The sequence below is a fragment of the Canis lupus genome, chromosome 9, assembly GCF_003254725.2.
Source record: "Canis lupus dingo isolate Sandy chromosome 9, ASM325472v2, whole genome shotgun sequence".
Taxonomy (NCBI): Eukaryota; Metazoa; Chordata; class Mammalia; order Carnivora; family Canidae; genus Canis; species Canis lupus.
The window spans coordinates 26,960,251-26,986,118 of NC_064251.1; the positions used below are offsets into that span (position 1 = coordinate 26,960,251).

Below are 25,868 nucleotides of genomic sequence, written 5' to 3' on the forward strand. Positions count from 1 at the left end.
CCAAATCTTGTTCTCATTTCCTTATTCTTCATTCCAACATGCCAAGAACAGTACTGGGCATTCAGACATTCACTAGCAACATTTGAAAATAGATCTTGTTAAAGAAATGAAAGAAAGGGACCAATGTGATGTGCACAGAAGAGGAGGTAGGGGGACAGAAGTACACAAAACACTTTCACACTTGGCCGTCACCCCACCTGCGAGCAAGCAGAGTGGCCACCTGCCCCTGGCTGGCAAAGGAAGAGCCAACGTGCTCAGGACCCCCCAGGATGGGGCCTGCTTCTGAGCTGGTGTTCTTCCTACCTTGTTTCCTCTTTCCTGAGAACAACTCATTTGTTCTGAAGTTGAACAGGAATGGGTTTAAATCTATCAAAATGGAAAATATTTGACTCTTAACAACTGCTAAGAACGTTGAAGTTCTGAGTGAGACTAAGAAATATATTTGGATAGGAGAGCCTGGGTAGCTCAGTCAGTTGAGCGCCAGACTCTTCATTTTGGCTCAAGTCATGATCTCTGGGTTGCGAGGTTGAGCCCCATGTCAGGCTCTGCGTTCAGCTCAGCTCTTTCCCCCACTACCCCCCCCCAACCCTGTGCACACACTCTCACACTTTCTCTCTCTTTCAAATAAATAAATAAATCTTAAAAAAAAAAAAAAAAGGAACAAATATCTTTGTATAATTTCACACGGAAGATGACTGCTTGCTCAGGTGAACACTATCTTATTCAAAAACCAACCAGTGGGCCAGGTGATCTGCGGAGGTTCCGTCCAAGTTTAGGATTCTTACTGAGAAGACTGCCAGGAAAGAAAATACTGACAGACAAGTCCTGGGCTCCAAAGGACTCAAATGAGCCCACCAGACTCCCATGGGCTGCTGGCTAGGGCTCAAGTCTTCATTATCTGAGAGCTTTCCACTCCTACTGCTCCAGTGGGATCTCTCCTGGCTCGACACACTTTCTGGCCCCTTCTTCCAGTTGTCTGGGGAATGCGAACTTGGTTGAATGTTGGCCTGCTTAATTTTAGAAAGGTAAATCTCATTTTTGAAAACCTAGAATAGATTCCAAAGTCAACTCTTGCTTACCCACACACAAATACTCAAAGCCAGACTGGAAAGCCCAGATTGAGTTCTCTCTTCCACTAGCCAGGTGGAATGCAAACTCATTTTCACGTAAGTTTACAGAGAAAACCAAGCCAGTAAATATCAGATGCTGAAAAGCCACATGGCGAAGATGTACAGCCAAAACTCAGGACAGATCATTTCAGTGACTAAGAGTTGGTAAATAGACCAAAGGCCTCCTCAGCCAGCCCCCTCCCCCCCATCCTTAACCCATTAGGAGAGCGCGTCATTACCTGGGTGGCCTTGTCATTGGTACAGCAGGTGAAGGCCCCATCGGCATCTCGTGGCCACTGGCCCAGAAGGTAGGAGCTGAGGATGGTGTCCAGGGAGAATGTACGTCGGACTTGGGGTGGCTGAGGCCTACACACTGACTTTTCTGGGGCCACGGAGCATGGGACGCTGGCTGGAAGAGAGCACAGCCCGCAAACCTTGACATCAGCATGGAGGAAGGAGACGTGGTAACAACCTTCTCTCTCCTAAGAAAGCCTCACCTGACAGCCACGTCTTCACTTGTATCCACTTGTAATACTAAAAGATTACTCAAAGTGGCCCATAAAGCAGATATAGTCTGACCAGAGCTGTCCTGATTTAACCAGCTGGCCTTTATCACTGGAAACAATTTACATCATTTTACTTTGGACAAGGGATTATTTTATATATGCCTTCTTTTTTCTGTTCCTAATGGACTATGAGCCCTGAATTCCTAAGTCTCAGACTAGTTCCTGAGAACAGGACCGTTTCCCATCATTAATGAGGAAACTCTAAGTGGCAATCTTTTATCCCCTGGCCTGCCTCTCTCCGGCACCCACTGCAGGGCTCCTAAGCACTGCACAAATTCAACTCAATTAACTGAAGAACTCTTCATATTTCCTTCAAGACTGGTTAGCTCAGGGAACCTAGGTGACTGAGACAAAGAGAACAATAGAACTCCTTTCAACCATCCGGGATAGAGGAATCCAGCTTAGGAAAATCAGTCTTTGGGTTCCCTCCTCTGTCTCTGACTCCTGGCTACACAGGACAAAAATAAAGCAATTATAAATCCATCCATTTAATTTTTACCTTGGTTAAAGCTTTTTTGGAAGAAGGTAAAAATCGAAACTGTTGATAAAATGTAAAGGTTCTGGAATCATCTGTAAGTTTCAATCATCTGGGTTGACCCTGTTTTCCATGGCCACATTCAAAACATTCTATCTTAAGATCTATAAAGGCTCTTTCCTTTAAACAGAGCAGAAACATTTTCACATCTGTAGTAATCCCTTGATAATTCATGTGTGCATTAAGCACAGTGAAAGGAGCTGGGGATCGTAGGTATAAATAAACTTGAAGAGTTTTATATTAAAAAGACACCAACAGGTTGGCAGTTTCTCAAAAAAGTTAAACATAAGATTACCATGCAAGCCAGCAGTTGCCCTGGTAGATAAATATACAAAAGAATTGAAAGCAGGGTCTTGAGATATTTGCACACTCAGGTTCATAGCAGTGCTATTCACAACTGAAAAGTGGAAGCAACCAAATGTCTGTCAACAAATGAATGGATAAACCAAATGTGGTATATACATTGAGCAATGGCTCATTAGTCTCAAAAGGGGATGGAATTCTGATACATTCTACACAACTTCAAAACATTATGCTAAGTGAAATAAAGCAGACACAGAAGGACAAATAGTATATGATTCTACTTCTATGAAGTAAACTCATATGGACAGGAAGTAGAATTGAGGTTACCAGGGACAGGGGGTGAAGGGAATGGGGAGGTATTATTTATGGGCAGAGTTTCTGCTTAGCATAATGATAATATTCTGGAAATGGATGGTGGTGATGGTTGCACATTGCACATTGTGAATGTACTTAATGTACTTAATACTTAATACTAATGTACTTAATGCCACTGAATTTATGAACTTAAAATAGTTAAATGGTAAATCTTATGGTAAGCATCTACCATAATAGAAAAAGAGATGCTGGGCAGCCCGGGTGGCTCAGTGGTTTAGCGCTGCCTTCAGCCCAGGGCCTAATCCCGGAGACCCGGGATGGAGTCCCACATCAGGCTCCCTGCATGGAGCCTGCTTCTCTCTCTGCCTGTGTCTCTGCCTCTCTCTCTCTCTCTCTCTTTCTGTGTCTCATGAATAAATAAATTAAATCTTTTAAAAAAAACAAAAAGAGATGCTAACCACACTATGTATATCCTCCAAGTCCATTTACATATTTATACACATTTTGACATAATCAATGTGAAATGTATATTATGTTCTGCTTTGTTCTATCCATTTCATAGACCCATTTCCAAGTCTCAACAATCTACACATTTGTTATTTCCAATAACTACATAACATTCCACTAGGTTGGTATAGTCGTTTGCTTAGCTGCTCCCATATATTGGGCATTTGAGGGGTCTTCCTGCCCACAATCTAGGTATCACAAATGTTACTGCATGGAAAACTTTCAGTCTGTTTTTATCTAATTCAGCATCTTTCCGAGTCCTCTCCCTCAGCTATCATATGTGCTCATTTAAAACAAAGAAAAATGATATATTACAAAAGTAGTAAGTGTGAATTGCAGAAAAGTCAGGAAATATATAAACAAAGATAAACCTCAAATCTTGACATCCAGAGATAATCACTATCCTTGTCAGCCAGACTGCTGCTGTGTATGTGCTTTAAAATAAAAAATGATATCATACTGTACAAATTGTTTTACAATATGTTTTCACCTTATACCATAAACACTTTTCCAAACAGTATATATTGATCCGCAAGACATCCTTTTAAAAGATCTTAACATTTCTGTTAAAACTCTTCAAAGGCTCATTTTTAAAGACAATAGTCAAAGGCCTCAGGTTCTGGTCCCACTTACCTTTCCTGTACATTTCATTCCTCTTCAAGGTCTCTATGTCCTGAACAGGCTGTACTATGCATCATTTCCTACCTATGTCCTGTGACTTCCTTCCTCTAAGGTTTTGCACAGGTGCCCAGGGTCGAAATCTGCCCTGTGGGTCAGGGACAGCCTAACTGCCTCCCCCTCCACAAAGCCTTCTGGATTTTCTGGAAGGAATATCTCAGAATTTTCTGATTTTCCTCAGCACTTTGTACTCTTCTAGTACTTAGCACCCTCTTGGATTATGGGTATTTTAACTCCTAGGTAATAAACAACCTGCAGCCAAAGATTGTCTCTAACTTATCTTTATACCTCCATACAGTGATGAAACATTGGGCTGGCGAATGGCAGACACCTGAGTTTTTGTGTAAAATCAAAAACTGTTACTAAAGGGAACAACTGCTCTAATTATATCATGGATTCAGTTTGTCTGCCTTGTACATCCATGCTCAACCCACTCCCCATGAGTAAAGCCCCCAGGGCTGCCTGTCTCTTCCTTTCTCTGACTCAGGAAGGTCTGACCTCTCTCTTCTCCTCCGTATCTTGTCACCCAGTAAGTCAGTGATAGGCATGCTGGGCTCAAGCCCCAACTTCATCTCCCACACTAGCATGTCAACCAACCACTCTTTTTCCTATCCTGGGTTTGAGACCAAAAGGTGACAATCCAGGTATTTTGGGGAGGTTTTGATGCATGCTGGCAGGCAGGTCAGACACAACACTGCTGCCCTATGGTCCTCCAAAACCATACATGAGAACCCAGGGATGAGGCAGGTGGTAGCCTCAGAAAACAAGTTTACAGGATTATATAACAGAACAGCAGAGAGGCAGGTGGGAAGCAGATGAGCAAGAGGTTGGCTTAAAGGCCAGAACAAGGTGATCCTGATAGCTGCTTCATCACTGTGTGAAAGAGGGCCATGACTCCTGGGCAGGGAAAGCAGCAAAGAAAGGGGATCTCTGAGAACAGCCTCCTGAGCCCCTCAGCAGAAGCTGCTGCAAAAGCCTCCTTGAGATTTTTCTTTCACTGAGACCACAAGGGCTCTCTGGTATTTATATAGAGCTTTCAAGTTTTGCCCCATCTCTACAGTCTTTTCATCTGAGTCTTTACTCTCTGGTCATCCCTGAAAGGGGCTTGGGGGGACTATCAGGGAACCAAGGCCCAGGGAGAACCTACCTCAGACTGGACTCAGTTGCCCATGAGGTCTGATGTGGTCCTATGCCTAAACCCAAGCCTCCTTCCTCCTCAATCACCCCACGTGGGCTTCCAGCCCCTTGGCATCAGGAACACCCTCTGAGGTTGCAGGGATAACTGCCTAGACACCTGCAGAAAGGACTTTTAGTTCCTTTTCAGGGAAGGGAGTCTTCTGATGGCAGGCACTGCCCAGATGTCTATACTGACTTTCTGTTTCTCGGGTTGGTTGGTTTGGGTTTTTTTGAAGTCTTTGAAACCTTGGGATTCTACTATCTCCCAGGGACAATTTAAACCGCACCCATTCGATAAGTTCACATTACCCCTCATATCCCACCCCACTCACAAGCTACAGTAGAAATCCAACCTCAAAGGCAGTAATCAGAGATGGGATCGTACTCCCAGTACTCCCGGGCAAAGGGAGGACCTAGAATCCTGGAATTTGTTGCAAGAATCCACCCACCCACCCTGGTCAACTCTACGTGCTTTCTGGCTACCTTTGACCAAAGTGATTCACAAAGACTCTGAGGGCATCATGGGTCCTGACTTGCTCTCCATATACAAAAAAAAAAACAAAAAAAAACACACAAAAGGAAGGAAGGAAGGAAGGAAGGAAGGGAGGGAGGGAGGGAAGGAGGGAGGGAGGGAGGGAGGGAGGGAGGGAGGGAGGGAGGAAGGAAGGAAGGAAGGAAGGAAGGAAGGAAGGAAGGAAGGAAAGAAAGAAAGAAAGAAAAGAAAGAAAGAAAGAAAAGATAGATAGAGGGAACAGATAGGAATGGAGAGAAACTGAGCAACCCAATCCAGAACCAGGGCAACGCATGCCCTCCTCTCTGCCAGATCTGTGAGGATCTCACTGCATTGAGGTCAAATTGGAGGCCTTGACTCCGTTTCTTTTCCTTTTAGGAGACAGCTCGGCCTCAGCCTTATTTCTAGGGTGACCACATCCTATCACTGGCACAGTTCCTACCAGTTACATGGTGACAGAACCACCTTCTGTCTCAGAGACTCAGCAAGTCCCCACTTCCCCTCCCCAACCCCCAATTCTTGGCATGTCCTGACACCACTGAAGAGAGTAAAATGCCGTGTTTCCCTTCTCATCCAGAAAATAGGAAGGGGAGCACTTTTTGAAAAATTAGATTTTGATAAGTAAAGAAAACTTACCACTTATTTCAAAAACCTGGCCCTAAATGGTTTGGTGAGCTCCTGCTAATTTGGGTGCTGAAACTGATGAAGGGCTAAACCAGTGTGTCAAGTTCCCCCCAAATACAACACAAACCAAAGCTAGAATCAGACAGTGATGGGTGTTGTACCATCCTCAAAGGAGCAACAGGCTGGAGCGGCGTGGCTCCCCAATATCCAGAAGAGGCTCAGATGTGAGGGACCCAGTTCTGACCAAGGCTCTACCTTTCTCCTGATGCCATAGCAGTCAACAACACCCAACCTCCCTGGGCCTACTCTCTCATCTGGCAGGTGGGTGCTCAATCCCAGCCTACATTACTTCCTAGAAGTGCTCTCAAGAACAGAAGGTGAGGGTAGCCTTTGTGGCTCAGCGGTTTAGCGCCGCCTGCAGCCCAGGGCGTGATCCTGGAGACCTCGGATCAACTCCCACATAGGGCTCCCTGCATGGAGCCTGCTTCTCCCTCTGTCGCAGCCTCTCCCTCTCTGTCTCTCATGAATAAATAAATAATATCTTTTAAAAAAAAAAAAAAGAACAGAAGGTGAGATGCAAAACTGCTTTAAAGTCTTCATTAGACTGATTAGGTTGAACCAGTTAATGTCACTTAATCCCTCCCTCTTCCACAATTCTTAAGGATAGAATGTGGGGGTAAAAGAGCCTAGAAAAAGAAGATAGCCCAGAAAAGACACACAGAATGAGTCCCGACCACACTATCCCTTCCTTATCCCACACTTCTTTATAGACTGTCAAAGCCTTGCCTAGTGACTGAGCCAGCATGGACACCACCTTGAGGAAATGGAGAGGCTGCCTGTATGTCCTGTGCTGCCCACGGAGCCCTTGCTCAGTTGGGAACGTCCCAAAGAAATCTCACAAGCCAATATAGTCAAAATAGGAGCCTCATGGGCTCATCCCTCATGGATACACTGGAAAGATCTGGGGATTGGGTTGTGCCCTGCCATTGTGTGATTATGGTCAAAGAAGCAGCATTGAGAAGTTACAACGGTTGCTTGTGGTTGGAAGCTGAACTGTTTCATTTCTGGAAAGTACCCTCTCAGATTTGGGAAACAGGGGGAGGGCAAGAGGACAATCGGCTCCCCTATCTGAGAAGGGACGCCCATATCATGACGGGTCATGACAAAGCAGCAGGCTGCCGGGGCACCGGCTGGGTGCCTGCAGGAGGGTGGAGTGTCCTGTTTACAGTGCTGTGGGGTATTATCGGCCCATCGCATGCAGCAGCCTCCACAGCCCAACCACCTGGCGAAGCATCCTGGCACAGGGCCAGGCCATTTCACCATGCAGCTGAGCAGTGGCGGATGCTTGGGTTCTTGGGCAACAGCAAATGGAAAAAACAAAACAAAACAGCACACACCGGAGATAAGAAGCCTTAGGTGCTATCTTCCAGAGACACTTGGTTCTGTTTCCCAACTGCTGCATTTGTATGGCTTCGAGGACAGGGGTTCTAAGTGGAGAGCGCCAGTAGTCAGGTGTCTGAGCACTGAAGGGTTAGACCAGAGGGCAGAAAGCACAGAGCAGACAAGACATTGGACCGAGAACAGCCAAGAGGGGCCTGGTGCACCACCATATACTGACTAATTCCTCCAGTGAGCAGATTTTGAGCGCCTATGATGAGCCAGTCTACGAGCACCGGTGATATGGGAGGAGTGCACGCAGCTACCGACATGGGTGAAGTGCACAAGGCTGCTATAATCCCTAAGGGCCAGGCTACCAGGCACAGCCCCTGGGGGTCCCCCCAGCCAATGCCTCTTCAGAAGGACCACCAAACTGTCTCCGCAGCTCCCTCCTCTCCTTGGCTAGAAATCAGCTCAGGCCTGACCACACCAGCAACCCCCCACCCTGGGAACCCAAAGGAGAAGGATGACAGCACTTAGAAGAAGAGCAAGAGGGGGTCAGGGGAAGGCAGCAGATGATGCAGGAAGTGAGGCTTTTGTGGCTGCCTTTCTCAATTTGGCCAGATAGTGTGGGGTGGAGGTTTGGCAGCTCACAAGGAGAAACCAGTGGCTGGCCAAAGGGTCCCAGCTGGGCATCTAGGGGGAGCTGCTTCACTCACATTACTACCTTCGAAGCAATGTAGGAGAAGCCTGGGGAGTGAGACAAGGCTATTCTCCCCACCCTCCATTAACACGAGGCCCAGTGATCCCAAAATACCCAAGAAGGACTGCAGAAGGCAGAAGGACAGCCGATGAGATCATACATGTGGCCCAAACTCAACAACTAGCTGGTCTAACAAATGAGCTATGAGACACTTTCTCACGTTGTTGGGCTTTGAAGCATTATTAGCCCTAGTCTTCTCACTGCTCCTCTTAAAGACAGATAGCTTAATATAGCAGAAGCTGTACCTTTTTAGAGGAAACATGAAAATGCAGATGAGCAAAAACTGAAAAATAAAAACTGTGCTGGTCCCCGGCTCAGAGATTGCCACCTATCCACATCCTTCCTGATCTCTCCGTGTGCATGCATGTATGCATCTTTTTAATAAAATGAGATATTAGACACGTTTTTCTACAATCTGCTTATTTCCATCACTGATCCTCCTTCAGAAAGAGGAGTAGGCAGGGGTGAGGCAGTATAGGAAGGTGAGGCCGGGCACACAGACTGGCTGGCCATCAGGGGAGCAGGTCCTGCCCTGTCCCCCACCCCCCACCAGCTGTGATACAGTGCTTTTGCTGGGGGTGGGGAAGGAGAGGAGTATGCTAATCTGGAGAGGAGCAAAGTAAACCAGGGAATCAGAATTTCTAAACAGTTCCCCAATAACAGATTGGCAGTTAAGTTGGGGAAGTTCCCCTCCAGCAGCTTTATAGGGATTCTTTTTCCATTTTGGTATGCGAGTTGGGATTAAACACTGCAGGCAGTCTTCTGAGCAACCTGTGGCCTAGCGCTGCTAAACTGCTTAACTCAGGGATGTGTGTGGGTTTTGGAGGGAAATTGTGGTCAAACTGAAATTCCCAATATGACTGTACAAGAGTTAGAAGCCCTCCTTGGAAAGCCCAAGGAGAACCCATCCATCCTGGCAGGAAGAATAAAGCTGGGGCTTAAAACACTTTATTCAATACCAAGCAAGCAGCTCATTTCAGCCACAATGGGGAGAAGAAGCTACAGAAACTAGATTGAAAAAGAAAGAAGGAAAGAAGAGTAGCATCACATTTCCCTTACCAAGGAGGCATATCTAAAGGGAGAAGTGATGATATTTGTATACGCATGAAAAAACTACTTGGCCAGGCCCTCTGTTAATTACTAATTCCACGGTTAAGTGTGCAGCTCACATGAAAATATTTCTTTCTGGCTATGTGTCTGACTTCCCAGCACGCAGATCACATCTATGGGAACTGGAAAGAAGCGCCAGGAGAAACCCATCTAGAGAGGTCACTGTGGGGGGAAAAAAATAAGGAATACAGTCTTTGTATCAGCGAGGAAAAAGGGTGATCCCAAGTGTGCGTGTGTGCGTGCGTGTGTGTATGTATATTTAAATAGAGTAGACACCAGTTATTTAGACGGTTGTTCAATTCTCAAGAAGCTGCAGTTAGAAGAAAAGGAAGTGGTGTGAACTTTTCACCTTTTATCTGAATTCTCTGAAGACTTCTGTAGGATTTCAACATTCTTAAAGCAAAACAAAATACTAGCAGTTAGTGATTGGAGCATGCTTTTTCCTTTGGGATCCACTTGGCCTCTGCAAGAATAGCATAAATAGCACATAGCCTTGCCCTCTTCTTCTTAAAAAAAAAAAAATCCCCACCCATGGTTATTTGGGAGTGACAAATCTCTGGGTGGCCCATAAACTCAGAGGACAGGCATAAACCCTTCTATATCTTCACTTCTTACAACAATTTGATTCCTATCAAGTCAAGAAGAAATCATGACATCCAAGTCAGCTCTCAGGTAGTCTTGTAAGATAAGTGAGGGAGAGGAAGAACCAGAGATAGAGGAGGTTCATCTATAATGAACCCTGTGAGAGCGCATCTGTGATTGAAACTTGCCGATTTCTGCTCTGAAGGTGTGCACCCTATACTCTCGTGAACTCATCTATGGAAAAGGATGCAGAGCTTCTGGGCGGGGGAGCGCGGGGGCAGGTCACAGGTGAGGTGAACTGATTTCTCCAGTGTCACAGAGGAAACTGAGATGCAGATCTTTTCTCCCCAGAAGACCTGGATCCCTGTGTTCCATCGTCAGATTCAACTGTCTTGACTGCCTGGCTGCTTTGGTTCAGGAACTAGTCCAAGGTTGGAAGGGTTCTACTTTTTTCCCTTGCTAGGAACCAGGGTGATCATACCTGGATCTCAGGAACACTGTTTTACTCACTGGGTATCTTGGGTGGGTCAAGGGTGAGAAGACAAATGAAAAATGAGAGATTCCTTTTCTAGTAAGGAGAGCAGAAACTGTCTGAAAGAAAGAAAAGGAAATAGGAACAGAATTATGAAGAACTTCCAATCAAAATAATTTCTGCTTTGTGAACCAATTAGGACTTATTTTTAGCTCCAGCCAACCTGCCTTCCCCTGACCTGAAGCAAACTGCCAGGGTAAGCAACTACTACTCAATTTAATATCAATACCAACTCATACAAAATACCTAGTCTTTGACAGAATTTGACTGACCCCATTTTGTTGCTTTCCCCCTACACCGATGATTTCAAAAACCAAAAGAAAAATATTTTTATATCTCCTTTGAGCTTCTCATGTCCATACTCACATCCATAAGTGTTCATTCAGAATTAGCTTTATGAAACTCCCAAAGTAATCTATTAGAAGAGTCATTAGTGGGTGCCACACCACTGGAAGAAATATTGTGGGGAACAGAACATTTTAACTAATGCCAAAGTATCACCCCATAAACCACTTATTAAAAGAATAATGTGGGATCCCTGGGTGGCGCAACGGTTTGGCGCCTGCCTTTGGCCCAGGGCGCGATCCTGGAGACCCGGGATCGAATCCCATGTCGGGCTCCCGGTGCATGGAGCCTGCTTCTCCCTCTGCCTGTGTCTCTGCCTCTCTCTCTCTCTCTCTCTCTCTCTCTCTGTGTGTGTGACTATCATAAATAATAAATAAAAATTAAAAAAAATAAATAAAAGAATAATGTATTTTTACAGTGGGGAGTCTGGTGGCCACCACCTCAAGTGATCATTTAGCCATTACTAGTAATGGATGCTCTGACCTTATATGCCTCCTAAAGTGATATAAAGTATACAACTTCACCCATGAAATGTTTTTGCTAAAAGTATTTTACCTGAATCAAATCAGGCCCTAGGACCTAACTTTCCATTTGCAGGAAATAGAGAGGATAGAGGAACAAGTTCATTGCCACCATGAAAAAACAGAAAAAATCCAGAATGTGAGATAACTAGAAGGCAGAACTGGTCCACATTTTTCAAAGTCACTCAAAACCAAAAATCAAAAACATGAGTGGGAGAGGAATTCTAGATAAACTCTTTAAAAAAACAAGTAAGAATTTTTTTCTTATTCTTTTTTCTTTTCTTTTTTTTTTTTTAACCAAATAAGAATCTTGACTGGATTCTGGCCCAAAGACAAAACAAAGGGCGCCTGGCTGACTCAATTGGTAGAGCATGGGACTCTTGATTTCAAGGTTGTAAGTTCCAGCCTCATGTTGGGTATAGAGATTACTTAAAAAATTAAAAAAAAAAAAAAAAAAAAAAAAAAAAGAAGAGCAATCAGAGGTGAAATTTGAAAATGGACTGGATACTAGATATACAGGATTATAGATAATCTCTTTAAGGGTAATAATGATATCGTGATTACATAGAAGAATGGCCTTATTCTCAGGAGATGCCACTGCAGTTAAGGGCAAAACGTGTCATATTTACAACTTATTTTCAGACAGTTCAAAACAAACACATACAGATGTACATATAAATCTAGACACACAGATGTAATACACAGGAGAGAAGAGAGATTTGACAATTGTAGCAAAAATTTTCAGTGAGCCTAGGTGAAAGATAAGTGGGTGAACATTGTGCTTATAACTTTTCTGTAGGTTTGAAATTCTTCCAAAATAAAGTCGGGGAGGAGGGGAAGAACTGGCTTAATTTGGGAAAACGGAAATTCAATTCACTCCTCAGCAAGGATCTAAACCCTTCAGCATTTCCATCTTGGCAGGCTGTAGTCAAATTCAATTGGGTCACTGCTCTGGACTTCTAATTTGGGGAACGGGAAGGTGGGCAAGAAGAAACGAAACACTGAATGAGGCTTAATCTGTAGCAAGGAATTGAAAGATGTAAATCATACAAAGTAGAATAAAGATACTGAGTGAAGGAGGCAATGTTAAATTAAGAAAGGTCACATCATCCCAGGAGCAAGGCCAAGACTGTGGGCAGAATGAAGGGGCTTCTACTGGTCCAGAAACACAGCTGGAATTGGACAGAACCTCGGCTATGCCCAGCAATGTTAGTGCTGGGCATCCATCTGCCATTATTGCTCCTCCACGGGAACATTGAAACCAGGGAGATCTTATGGGAGGATAAAAATGGCTGACAGGAAGGTAGGTATGGAATGGGAATGGCAAAAAAGATTTAGAATTTATCAGTCTTCTTCTATGTGGATGCAAAAATGAAGGGAAGTCAACAGACTTGAGTGAGAATAGGAAAGAGTCCAGCTAGGTGAAAGGAAGACCTTGCTCATCACAGTTGGAGGAGGAAGACTATGGAGTCTGCCCCTGAACAGCTCTGAGAAGAGAGAATTACATGCCCCCAGACATCTCAGGAGTTCCCCCCAGCCCCCCTCTCCCTGGAAGGCAGGGAAGTACAGCAGAGGAGTCTGAGCCTGACTAGTTCTAGAATTCCCCAACTATTAAAGGGTAAATAAGAGATGGCACTGACCAATTCAGCTAAATGGAAAGCTCAGAGCCCATGCTATTATCTGGGGCGAGATAAGTTAAGGGGGAAGCGGGGAAGGCGCACATTCAAAGAGAGATTTGCCTTACCTAGCCTGATCAGACAGCTGTGCTCCGGGCTCCCAGACCAAGCAAGAGGGTATAAACAGCACTCAATTTACCTGTGGCTAGCCACAGGCAGAAAGTCTGATCACATGACGAGGCAAGCCAACATCAGAGCTCAGAGGGCAGGTTTGCTCACTGGCTACACCTCACTAGGTTGGAACCTGTCAGGCTCATTTTGCTTGGGGCTGAAGAGTGGGGAGGGGGGCTCCTAAGAAGCAATTGCTCAATTATTCAGGACCAGGAAGTTCCGGTCACAGGATTTGCTTTGCCTTCAGGGTCTGAAATCCTACTAGGGTCACTCTGCCCGTCCCTGGCAGCCTCACAAAACTGCATGGACCACACCGTCCCACTTGCAGAAAGTCTTCTCTGGTTACCTCCATCTCCTTCTGCAAGTTCTACTGTGTCCCCAGCTGCAAAGGGGAGATACCCAAGAGTCCACTATATCCCACCCAGTGGTTCCCCCCCTGGACTCTGACATCTTGGACCTAATCCAGCCTGACCCCAAGTCCCAGGCAAATTCCCAGGTTGTTGCCCTACCGGTGGAAAAACCCCAAAGTGTGCTGGGCAACATTCCAGGGCAACCCCTGTGCTGCAGCTTTTGTCTTGCCAGTTGTTCGGATCTCCTAAGGGAGGCTCAAAGGTTAAGCAGTGCCTCCAGGGTAAACCTAGTCTGAAAAGCAAGATCAGATGGCCCCTCCAGAAACAGCCTTGAAAGGTATAATATTGGGAAGATTTTCTCTACCATCAGTGTATGCCCGAGACCACTGATGACTTCAGAGCAGAAGGACACTTGTCAGGTCACCTCGCTACATGTGCTTCCAGAGGCAGAGATGGACAGGGCAACACACAGCATTGGTGATCAACCACCACCCCCACCCCACCCCCGAAGAGCTTTGTGTCTGCTCTTAGAATCAAGGTCTAGTGTCTTCTTTTATAAGTCAGGCAAAGAAAAGGCTTAGCTTCCTGAAATAAAGGAGAATTTGATCCAGGAAAATAGTTTGGGATGTTAATTACCAAGACATTCTATCTATACATCTAAGAATTGAAACACAAAGGCTCCATTACTGCTGTCTTAAGGAGACCCTTTGGCCATTTGCACACCTCCATGCTGCACACAACCCAACAGGAATCGGGGCGGGCGGCAGCTTTTCCTCATCCTCCTACATCTTGTTCTGACCAGGGATGTCATTCACCCAGCACTTATTTTGGGGTAGGACAGAGCCAAGAAGAATCAGAGAATAGCGGGGATAACTATAACTGCCTAAAGACCAGCAATCTAAGTATATATAAGCTGGGGTAATAATATAGTAAATGTTCACAGGTCTATTTCACATAACTGGCTGGAGGCCATGAAAAAAAAATCTTTTGATGCCAACTTAACCTCAATCTCATGGCTCTAGGGTGGCTGCCAGGAGGCCCTGCAGATAAAGGACACATGCTAAAACTAAAGATTTTCAAAACTGTTCTATGTTATGAAGTGGAGTATATCTCATTCAATTATCCTAATTCTGGAAGCTGCTGGGGGTGGAGGGAGAATACAGGAAATAATCAGTAAGCAAAACAGTCAGGAATGATTCTAGTGCCTTCAAGGAGCACAGAGGGATGTAGAGTATGTGGTTTGGTGTTAGAGGAGCCAGGAAGCAAACAGCAGTGTCTGAACCTCTCCCTCCACCTGGCTCCCTAAGATGATCAGATGTACCCCACCTTGGGCCCTGTGGTTGGCAGGTTCTCACTGATGGACAGTGAGCCCCCAATTTGTGTACAGAGTTGTAATTCCTGTCCACTTGGTCAGACATGCTGCACCAAACCACACAAATGTCCTCCCTTGGGCTCCTATGCCTTCACAAACCGACTAGGGTGCACAGCTGAGAAAGCTGTCTGGCCCAGGCCCATGCTCTGGCATTGCTCTCCATGCTGAAGCCGACTGCTTTTACCCTCAGATCTCTGACATAAAAACTCGAAGTAGAATTACTCCATGGCTCCGGCACAAGAATTACTCCATGGCTTCTGATCTCAGGCTCTTTAAGAAACATAAACAGTTAAGAGCAGAGAAAGAATGTTTCTTAGAAAAAGTAAGCAGTTGTCCCGAGAAGGTACCTGGACATCCTGAGTGTGCTCAGTGCACTTGAGCAGACTGCAGCAACCCCACGGAGCCCCTGCTAGGGGCATGGACAGGGCGTGGGCACACCGCAGCAGGCACCTGATCATTCCTGGAATCTGATGCCACCTTGCCCAGCTCAGGTAGTAAGGACAAGCCGCAGTCTAGTCTCCTGAGTGGCCTACTACAGTGGTCAATACTTAGGCCCACATCCTGCCCCGGGCCCAGTATGCTATGTGAATTCAGGTCACTTGACTTCTCTGGGCTTCAGTTTTGCTGTCTGTTAAATGGGGAGAATAAGAGATGTTGTAAGATGAAGAAAACTTCCACTCTCAAGAACTCCTGGTACCGTCAAATTAGTCTAGCATGTACTCATTTTTTTTACTTTTTATTTGGAAGTAATTTCAAACTCACAGATACAAGTAGAACAAGAGCAGTGCATACAACATCCGTATAACCTTCAGCCATGTTCTCCTTCAGGGAAACATTTGCCCCACCTGCTTTGTCATTTGCTTTCTTTCACATGTACTTTTTCACACATTTGCACACACACACATGCTTACACTCAGCACCTACATGCTCAAGACTCACACACACTCAGATAAAACACTGTTGGGTTTTTGTACGCTTGTTCTGCTCGAAAACAGGGATGTATAGGAGGGTGAGAGGTTCGAGATGAAATGAAAACAAGAGGGCCTTGCTACTTGGTGATGGCTCCATTGCTCTTCTCTCCCCTCCCTGCAGCCAAGGCGGACAGCTAGTACTCAGGGGCCCTGGCTTAGGGACGAACCATTACATGGACAGGGACCAGAAAAAGTACCTGATACAGAAGAAGAGGCTGTGTACTCTTTTCTTTAAACAACAAAAACCACACAAAAAAACAACAAAGCATTTATATGAACCATGGATATAGCTTTATTATACAGAATTATTTTTTAGAATGTTCATTATAAGGAGATTTTATCTTATGAAGTTGAGAAGTAACAGGCAAAGAAAGGTTGCACATAAGTATATGATTATCAGGACATTCAAGAATTCCATACAAAATCTGGTTTCGTAAGAGGTAAGGGGATAAGACCTGCCCTGCCCTCTCAGGAGGGCTAGGTAACCTCCATGAAGCAGGCTGGGCAATTCATGACACCAAGTCCCTAGATGGAGCTTTCTCCTGAAGTCAAGTCCCTGCTATTCTCCTTTACTGGGCGCACACTTGTCTCATAAAGGCACTATCATGTATTGCAATGACACCACTCCCACTTAACCTAAAGCCAGAAGAAGGGAACATACTCAAATAGAGCACAGGGATGGTTTGCACCAGGAGTTCCCTACATGGAAGACTAAGTTGTCATTGTGACGTAATGCCACCTGAACCTACGCCCCATCAGAAGAATGCACCACCCACATCTATTCCCAAGTGCTCCTCGGGGTTTCATGTAGTCACACATAAGAAAGACACCCTCTTTCCTGTAAGCTCCATCTTAGAAGTGTCTCCCTGACACAGCCCCAAGCTCAGTTACTATGACCATGACCCCACAAGAACAAGAAAAGCCTGCCTGCCTCCTAGGCCTAACTGTCCCTGGTTAGCTTCTCATGCTACATGGAAATCGCTTATCTCAAACCAGTTGGAGACACCCAAAAGCCACACAAGTATCACACATTTAATGGAATAGCCATCACCTTCCAAATAGCCACACCAAGTGAATAGTCACTTATGGGGTGCTGAAGGAACAAGAGACTTCTTTCCAGCCCACTTTCCTTTCCAATTCACTTTGGGCCAACTGAACATATGAATGTTTGCTCCTGGAATACAGGCATACAAGCAGAAGGGAAACGCAGGCTGGGCGTGTGCTAGGCAGGCAGCAGAGAGGATGCCAACTTGCAAGGAAATTCACAATGGACTCACCACACACATGTAGGAAGAACCCTGGGATCAGGAGCAAAACGGCTTTAAAGTCACATGGTCTTGGGCAAGTCACTTCCTTTCCGGGCCTCATTTAACTTATCTGCGAAAACAAGTCAATGCCACCTGCACCTGCAGGACTATCATGAGGATGAATGGGAAACATTCTAGAGTACTGACCAGGAGCAACAAGGAGCTAAATGAACGGAACACACGGTTAAAACTAGAGCCATCTAGACACTCAACTTCCATGAAAAATACAAAAATTGATTTGAGATTCCCAGACTCTTCCACAGAAGCAGCTGTTTTTGCCTTCTCAGTGTGAACACAGAACTACCCAGGACTGCAGTTCCAGTGAGACAGTCCAGGGACTGCTCTGGGCAGTAGGAAGTGCACACACCACATGGGTGTGACTTGCCCCACCTTCTTCCCAATCTTAGCATCAGGCTATGTCATGCTGCAAAAGCTCTCTGGCTCCATCCCCTCCGTCTCGCCAAATGCCATCCAGCTCCACCCTCAACCCCAGTTTGTCTGTCATATCTGATGGGTATGAGTTACAAAGACAACCCCCAAATGGAGGCCGTGCAGCAGGTTTTCAGCCAACTTGCAGGTGTGGGGCAGGGAGCGCACGTGTTATCAGCGGTGGTTCTCTCGAAGCCATGTGGGCGATCAAACACGCACCTAGCACAGAAAACTCATACAGGGACAGCAGTGTGGGGTAGGGAAAAGGAGAAGGGAGGGCAAGGTAAAAGATGCTGTCTTTGTTTCCTCTCAATTGCAATTTTACTCTGTTCAAAGTTACCCACAGCTGGGCAGATTTATAAAATCATTTGCCTAAGCCACCAGGTCCATGGTTGACAACTTGAACAGCTGGGGAACATGGGCTCCATGGATGACAGTGTATGTGGCCAGGGTGTGGGGAATGAGACAGAGCATTTCTTGGTAGCATTTCCCAACTCGTGGCAGGGTTGGGGGGAGAAGGAGAACAAGATGGTGCCTGGCTTGGGAGAGGGGGCTTCCAGCCTGATCACACCTCTAGGTGAAGCCTGAAGCACCCCCAGTCTAGAAAAGTCACTGATTCAGATTTGATTTTTCTGCCATTATAGCACTATGAGGAATTTGGTGTAAATCTACCTGGAGTGAAAGGATACCCACTACTCCTCTCAGTTTCCTTGGCCTGTCACCCATATCTGCTTCTAAGCCTAAAAGCCAAGTAGTCTGACTTTTTTGTTTGTTTGTTTAACAAAAGCCTAACAAAATCCTAAATGTTGGCTGTTTCCATGGATCAACCTGGTAACTAACTGCCCAAGCTCACCCTCTGGCTTTAAGCGAGAGGAAGGGAACCTACAGGCCTAGCAATGACATCCATGGAAATGCCACGTCTTTGCCACCAGCTGGGCTTCAAGCCCAATGACCAGGATGAATAGGAGACCAGTGATTTAAAGAGAGAGAGAACACTAACACTTCAGCGGGGGAGGGGGGTAGGTTGCCTTGGAAGTAGCTGCAGAGAGGTATTATAAAGGGGGCACAGTGTGTGGGGACCAGAAGTGGGAAAAACCATTTCAAGTAAGCCTGGGGGAAGTGTGGCTCACTCTCCCCACCCTGGCTGCCTTTCCAGCAACTCAATCCAACAAGTATTTATTGAGCACGACACTCCCCATCTGCCCTGGCCCTCCCTCTGCAAAAACACTCAAATCTGTTCAAGCTGCAGGGTGAGTTCCATTGCACTTGAACTTGAAACATGAGGTGCCTACCTTTTAAAAAGGCAGGCACACAATTTGCAGCATGGAGCTGAAGGGGCTAAACACATCTGAGAAAGTGAAGATACACAGCTGACCAGACAGGGCCATGCCAATGCCACTTTTGAAAGGGAAGGGAAAAGAGAAGAGCAAAACCTTAATTTAAGCTTAGGAAGAATAATACATTGGCCAATTAAAAAAAAAAAAAAAAAAAAAAAAAAAGCTTACTGCAAACATCCCTGTTAATTCTCCAATGTTCCTTTATTCTATGCCTCCTCCCATTTGATTTTATATTTTATTCTCTTGTGGACGAGTTAGACATTGCTTTTAAGAATCCTATGTTTAATCCTACCTTTCCCTCTTAAGGAGGTGAGACCTCAGTGCTCCCCTACATGGTTTCATTGAGGATCAGATGACAGGGGATTCAGGTGACAGGGCTGGGGACAGACTAGACCTATGCTTATTAGCATAGTTCTCTCCACCTTGAAAAACCACACTCCATTCACGAGATAGGGAGCTGAGGGTCTGAGAAGAGGCATCCCAGACTTGCAGTTCTGCCCTGCCAAATAACTATCCACCCTCTAAGGAGCCACGTTCAGGCACCCTCAGAGAAAACTTCATCATCCCTGATCACAGGCCTGCTGCTTCAGATCAACCAAAGCCCTCAGAGGAATCTTCCCAGGCCTCCCCCAACCTCCACCCCTTTTTATTAGGGAGTTGGAAACAGAAACTGCTCATGTGCAGGCAGTGCTGAGCCCAAGGCACTCCATCCACCCCCAGTGTCAGCTGGCTGGGGCTCATGAGCAGGGCAGGGTAGGTGTCCAGAGCCCCAACTTCAGTTCCAGGTTCCCCAAGGGCTGGAGCTAAGAGATTCCCCGTTATGAAATACTTTGATAGCATTCTCTTAAATTCATTAAAGTCACCCTTGATTGGCTGTGGTTTTCTGACACAGTAAAAGTCAACTGAGGCTTATTCGGGCCTGAGGATAAACATTTAAATGACTCCAAGCTGAGCATGCAGCTTTGTAGTGACCCTGAGAAAAAAATCATGGGGGAGAAGAGCAAAGTGCCAGGAAGAGTTTTCAAAACCAGGAGGTTTGGTGGGGACCCAGAGCTGAAGGCCTGAGTGTGGGCAGCCAGCTGTAGAGAAACTCCCTCCATCCAGCTGTTCCCAAGAACAACGGCCCCTTCACAAGCTCTACACCGCTGGAGAGGAACTGGAGCACAGATAATTTATAACTTCGAATATAATCCAAAACTCTTTTCTCTCGGAGATCAGGATTTGGTTTTGACCTAACAATGTGAATAGATTCGGCTTGTGTTTGGTTAATTCATAACCCTGCAAACCAAATAATGGAGCCCTCTATGAAGACTCAACTCAGCCCTCAGCCCGAGGGTGGGAGGGGGAGGCATAGGGAGACGACACACACGCAGGTTTGGCCAGATTTCTTACTCATCTTTTGTCTGCTTCCACTCTCCCTGGCTCCTCTTCTATCCACTTCCAGGTGGGGCAAAACGTATTAACCCATGAAGAGATTGTCCACTCGCACTCAATTAAATGCTAGTGGGCACCCACCTTCACTCTGAACTGGGAAGGAAATGCAAGGTTTCCCTCCCAATCCCTTGAAAGGGCTCCAAACTGCCTGTAGAATAAGAGTAAGCCCAGGCAAGACTAGGAAAGCACTGGAGCTAGTGTCAAATAGTTTGATTAAATGTGATAGTGTAAGATTTCAAAACCAGACCTGCCTCCAGAACATGTCACATCCTAAAGTGTGAAATCTTATGGCACAAAGGCTCTATGGGAGAGGTATAAAAATCCAGAGGATGATGCTTGATTTCTTTTTTTTTTTTTTTTTTTTTTTTTTAAGTAATCTCTACACCCAACATGGGGCTTGAACTCACAGCCTAGAGATCAAGAGTTGCGTGCTCTCCCAACTGAGCCAGCCAGGCACCCCAAGGACGTTTGATTTCTTACAGTTTCAACATGATCGAGGAATACACAGTAATGTACAGAACTGTTGAATAATTATGTGGTACAACTGAAACTAATATAACACTGTATGTTAATTACACTTTAATTAAAAAGAGAACAAGATCAAGAATAGTGTGGCCTTGCTGCCCATCACACCATTCAGTTCTAAACTAGCCAAAAATATAAATAAAGCATTCTCTGCCATTAAAGCCCACCAACCACTTTGGCAACACTCACATGGCCACCATAACTGGAAGTTTTGCGATCCTGCCCCCAATTTTTTGGAGATATAACTATATTTGGAACCAGAGAGAATGATGTTCTCTTACCACCACACCCACTTTTGTTCTCACCCCTCCTCCGCTGACCTCAAATGGTTTAAAATATCCTAGCTCTAGGTTACATGAGTGGAGAACTTCCCATATATATATAATCCTTTGCTATCCAAAACATGAAAGAACATGTGGACCCACACTCCTTTGGCCCGGAAATTTCAAGGATGTGGTCACTGGTGGTAACATTTAAGATGGACTTCAGCAGTGCATTTTGGGGACCATGTGCCTGGCACAAGCAAAGCTGTCAAAAGCAAATTGGCAACATCAGGCTAAGCAGTGTTTAATGCTTCCCAAACAGAAGCTGCCTCAATCACAGAGTTTTCAAAAATGATTGTAGCTCTTAAAAGGATTTTAACTGCCCTACCCTGGCTTCATTACAGCAAGATGGCTCCTTGGCGTTGAGAAGTTGGACTGCTCCTGGCACCAGGGTCCAGGGGGACCATGATTTAATGAGGACTTTTTTTCAAGGTCTCTAAAATAAGGGACCTCCTTTATGTGGTTCCAGACCTATCTAAACACCCATCCCCCAAGAACTAAGTTTTCAAACCATTGCAAGGAAAGAAGTTTAATAATTACCAATAGCATTGTTAATAACAATGCTGCCTTATATTCACTAAAACAGCTATCCTGGAGAAACGAATTTATGTATGAAATAAACCTATCCTATGTCCCTGTGGGGAAGCTAGTATTTTAAGGCAGCCACAACTACTGCCAGCTGTCAGTGATCTGTTTGAAAAAATAAAAGGTAGCGAGAAAAATCCCAAACAGGGGATAAACCTAAAGCCATTTCCAACTGATTTGAGATGTGTTCACTGCAGTTGTGGGTGGTTTGGGAGGGGGCTTAAGGGAAGGGGATGCATATTTGCCTAACAGTCAAGCTTTTATGTAAATCCAAATTAGTTTGTGTCTACTGAACACATGCCACCTGACAACGGCCCGCCGGGGTGGGGGCAGGGAGGGGGGGCACCTCCACTCACATGTGCTGATCTTCCACAAATACTGAGAACTGCCTGGAAGCTGATGACCCCCCTCTTTTTTTTCACCTAAAACATGAGTGGGGATATAGGCTTGTTACTTTTCTTTACCCTGTTAGAATGTTCTGAGGAGATGTACACCACATGCATTAAAACTGATCTTTATACAGGAATAATGAATGGTAAGGAACGTTGTTTAAGACAAGGAAGGGTAGGCTAACTTTTCCTGTAAAGTGCCATGTTAGTAGATATTTTAAGCTTTGTGGGCCTCACAGTCTCTATTACAACTACTCAACTCTGTTACCGTAGTGCAAAAGCAGCCAGATAATACTAAATGAAGGAGCATGGCTGTGTTCCAATAAAACTTTATTTACAAAAGCAGGGAGAGGCCTAGATTTGGCCTGCAGGACATAATTGCCACCCCTTGGTTTAAGAAGGTTCTAGTGGACAGAGGAGGTACAGAGGCAACATGTGGCTCCCCCCCAGCACCCAGCTGACCCCAGTGGGTCTGGTCCACTAGAGGGGAATCTGTAAAGTTGTATTAAACATTATCTTCAAAATAATAATAATAATAATAAAAATAAACATTATCTTCATTCTAGAGATGTGGAGACAGAGACACTAAACAGGATAGGTAAGACTGGAACCCAGAACAATTCACCTCCTAGTCCCATTTTGTCCATCAGTAGTCCTGGAAGAACATAAAAATTAGCAGCCTCCAATTGACATACTGACATAAGACACAAATGAGACTTTAATTAAAGAGGGACCTGCCATAAGAAATTTATCTTGGGTTGCTATTCCCCACGGGTAGATCTCAGCTTTCTTAGACTTGACCTTTATTTTTCTCATTGCTTTCTACACCCCTAGCCCCAGCTCAGAAAAATGAAGCCATTCCTCACTTTATGAAGATACCCCTCATGGATGAATGGCCACAGAAGGTAAATCCTGTTCTTTACACCATCATCCTGTTTTTACAAGGTCTAATATATCTTGTCAGGAACACAAAAGGGTGTGGAGTAGAGAAATAACTGCATAGCCCTGAGCATCATGTCACTTCGGGATGGGAAAGAAACAGTGAGGACACCTAATTGTCCCTGAAACCCAGTCCCAGCTCACATGCCTTTTTAAACAGCTGGGTTCTGGAGCCCTGTTTAGAAAAGCTCATTTTAAAAGATGAGGGAATAAAACTGCAAGAGGAGGCCTTGAGATTCTGAAACCTGCAGTACTGGTTTCAGACCAATATAGGTTTGCTCTTTGAAGCCTGAAAGGCAATGGGTTTTGGCCAACAGTGCTCTCATCTTGGCTAGGTGGAGGAAAAGTAATGATATAAGCAGTGGCAAACACTGATGGCACCTACTAGGTGCCTCGGCACTTTCTACCTGCTCACTCATGATATAGTTATGATTCACATTTTAACAGATAGGAAACTGAGGCACAGAAGTTAAGAAACCTCCTCCACACCACACTGCTAGTAAATGGCAGGGCCTGGATTCGAAATTCAGGAATCCTGGCACCCAAAGCCAGGAAGATTCTCTTAAGGGTTTATGAACCCAAGGTGTTTTCTCCTACTGCACATACCCCACTGGTTTAGAGGAAACCACTTCTGCCACTTCTCAAGTGCAAAGAATGGAAACAATCTGAACACACGTAGACGGTAAAGTTAACACACAGAGCCAACGTGCTCCCAAACCAAAGGCCAGGTACATTCCCTTAATGTCTGCTCACAAGGAAGTCCACAGGCTCAGACCACTCTTTCCTTCTGTCTTTCCTCTCTCCTGTCTCACTGAAAAGCTATAGATAATCCCACTATACACCAGAGAAGGACCTCACTAATGCCTCTAGGATACTAAAATGTGGAGGGATGACCCATCAGACCAATCCCTACAAAAGAGACCACTCCACTTGCCCTAAATCATCCAACAAGGTATGCAGACCTCTAGCATCCTATGGTTTTTACCAGTTATCCTCGGGCCCCTGATCCTATAAAAAAGGAAGAGGCCATGTAGAGAACCCAGTTATCCAAACCTACAGGTTTCTCTATTCCACAGCACCCATCAGTGTTTGTGCCTTTCACTTAGTTCTATAGTAGACCTAAAATAACTGCTCTTAAAAGATGACTAGTAATAGATTTCCAGCTACTGCATAGGCAGGCTTTCTGCTGATTTCTACTAAAAGTGACTAAGGTCCTGGTGCTTGCTGTTCTACTAACTTCCCTGGACTCCAAGGAAGTCCAAACAAAACCAACAGGTTTATAATCTTGTGGTTTGCTTTATAGCTCATGATAGGCACGAGCCTGGGCACTGCTCTGCTCTATACCACCAGATTCTAGGCATACTTTTACTAGTTGGTCTCCATCTTGCTACCAGATTTGGCCATTTCTGTGTTCCAAGATGCAATGTTAACATTTACAATGAGGTCCATCCAGATAGACTTGGACCTTCTGCTTCAGACTCTCCTACCTAGAAAGGCACTGTAGCCGCTCTAACTTCAGGAGGGGAGTATGCAGCAACCAAGCCTGGTAATTGCAAAAAGCTCAAGCAACTCTGATGCAGAGAACGTCGTTAACCATTAGACGGCGGGGACCATGACTTTTGTACATTTGGTAGACTCTGAGGCTTTGGAAGTGTGCAATGATCTTTTTCACATCTGGTGTGAATCAAATGCAAGCCTCACTTTCAACTTATTGCCAACCTCCTCATGCAAGTAGGTTCTTTTTCCCATTCTGAACTGCCTGCCTTTGTGGGGGATCTACCAGAGCTTTGAGTGTGAAAGCAAGGTTAATCTTGCTCCTCCCTAGTTTCCCCACACCCACTACATCAAGCTGCTATTAAGACACGGTTTCAGTGCTGTTCAGAAAGTGGGGGTATTTGCCACAGTGTACTTGATTGCGGCCCTCACCCCACTGCCACGTTGGCTGGCAAGGCCATGGACAAAAAGCCTTGGTGGGGGTAGAAGGGAAAGGCAGGGGGCAAACTGCCTGGGCACTATACACACACGCACACGATGGTTGGAATGAGACAGCCATATTAAGCAGGTCAATGATCTGGGAACATACAACTTCTGCGCTGCACCAAGAGGAATGTAGGGAATCGGAGCGGAGCGTTTGTACCGTAGTAAAAGCCGTTAAACTAACTTATTCCAACGGCTCGGTTCGGATGAAATCAGCTCCGGGATGTGGCATAAAGGGAAGTGCACGTGAAGTGGGGTGGGGGGAGGAACTCCAGAGCCGGAGAGCGGGATGCTGGGGCCAAACTCAAGTTGGAGAAGTAACACATGGCTCTACGGGGCTCTCCTCCATGCCCCTCCCCCTCCCCGTGCAGGCGTCCAGCGCCCACCGGCTCCCCACTCCAGCGCCAGCCTGCACAGGGCGCCCCCATCATGCGACACTCACTCCTTCCTCACACCTCGCTGCCACCCCTGCATCTTCCACTCACCCCCATACGACACCTCTGCCCACTTTTCGGTTACGCCCCCAAAGCCAGCCTCCATCTGCCATGTCCCTCCCCTCACCTCCCGGCCCCGACTCCCTGCACACTGT

At 45.6% G+C, this 25,868-nt stretch overlaps 1 protein-coding gene across 3 annotated transcripts in view; it reads right to left on the reverse strand.

The window, feature by feature from the left end:
* The window catches only part of FAM117A (family with sequence similarity 117 member A), a 42,869-nt gene that overhangs the window by 16,586 nt on the left and 415 nt on the right, over positions 1 to 25,868 (reverse strand). For 2 of the 3 annotated variants that reach the window (XM_025440530.3, XM_049114063.1), the window contains exon 2: positions 1,349 to 1,518. In XM_025440530.3, the coding sequence (XP_025296315.1) occupies positions 1,349 to 1,518 (170 nt within the window). Of the gene's footprint in view, positions 1 to 1,348; positions 1,519 to 9,633; positions 9,737 to 25,868 lie in introns of those variants that run through there. The other variant, XM_025440531.1, reaches the window with a different exon arrangement.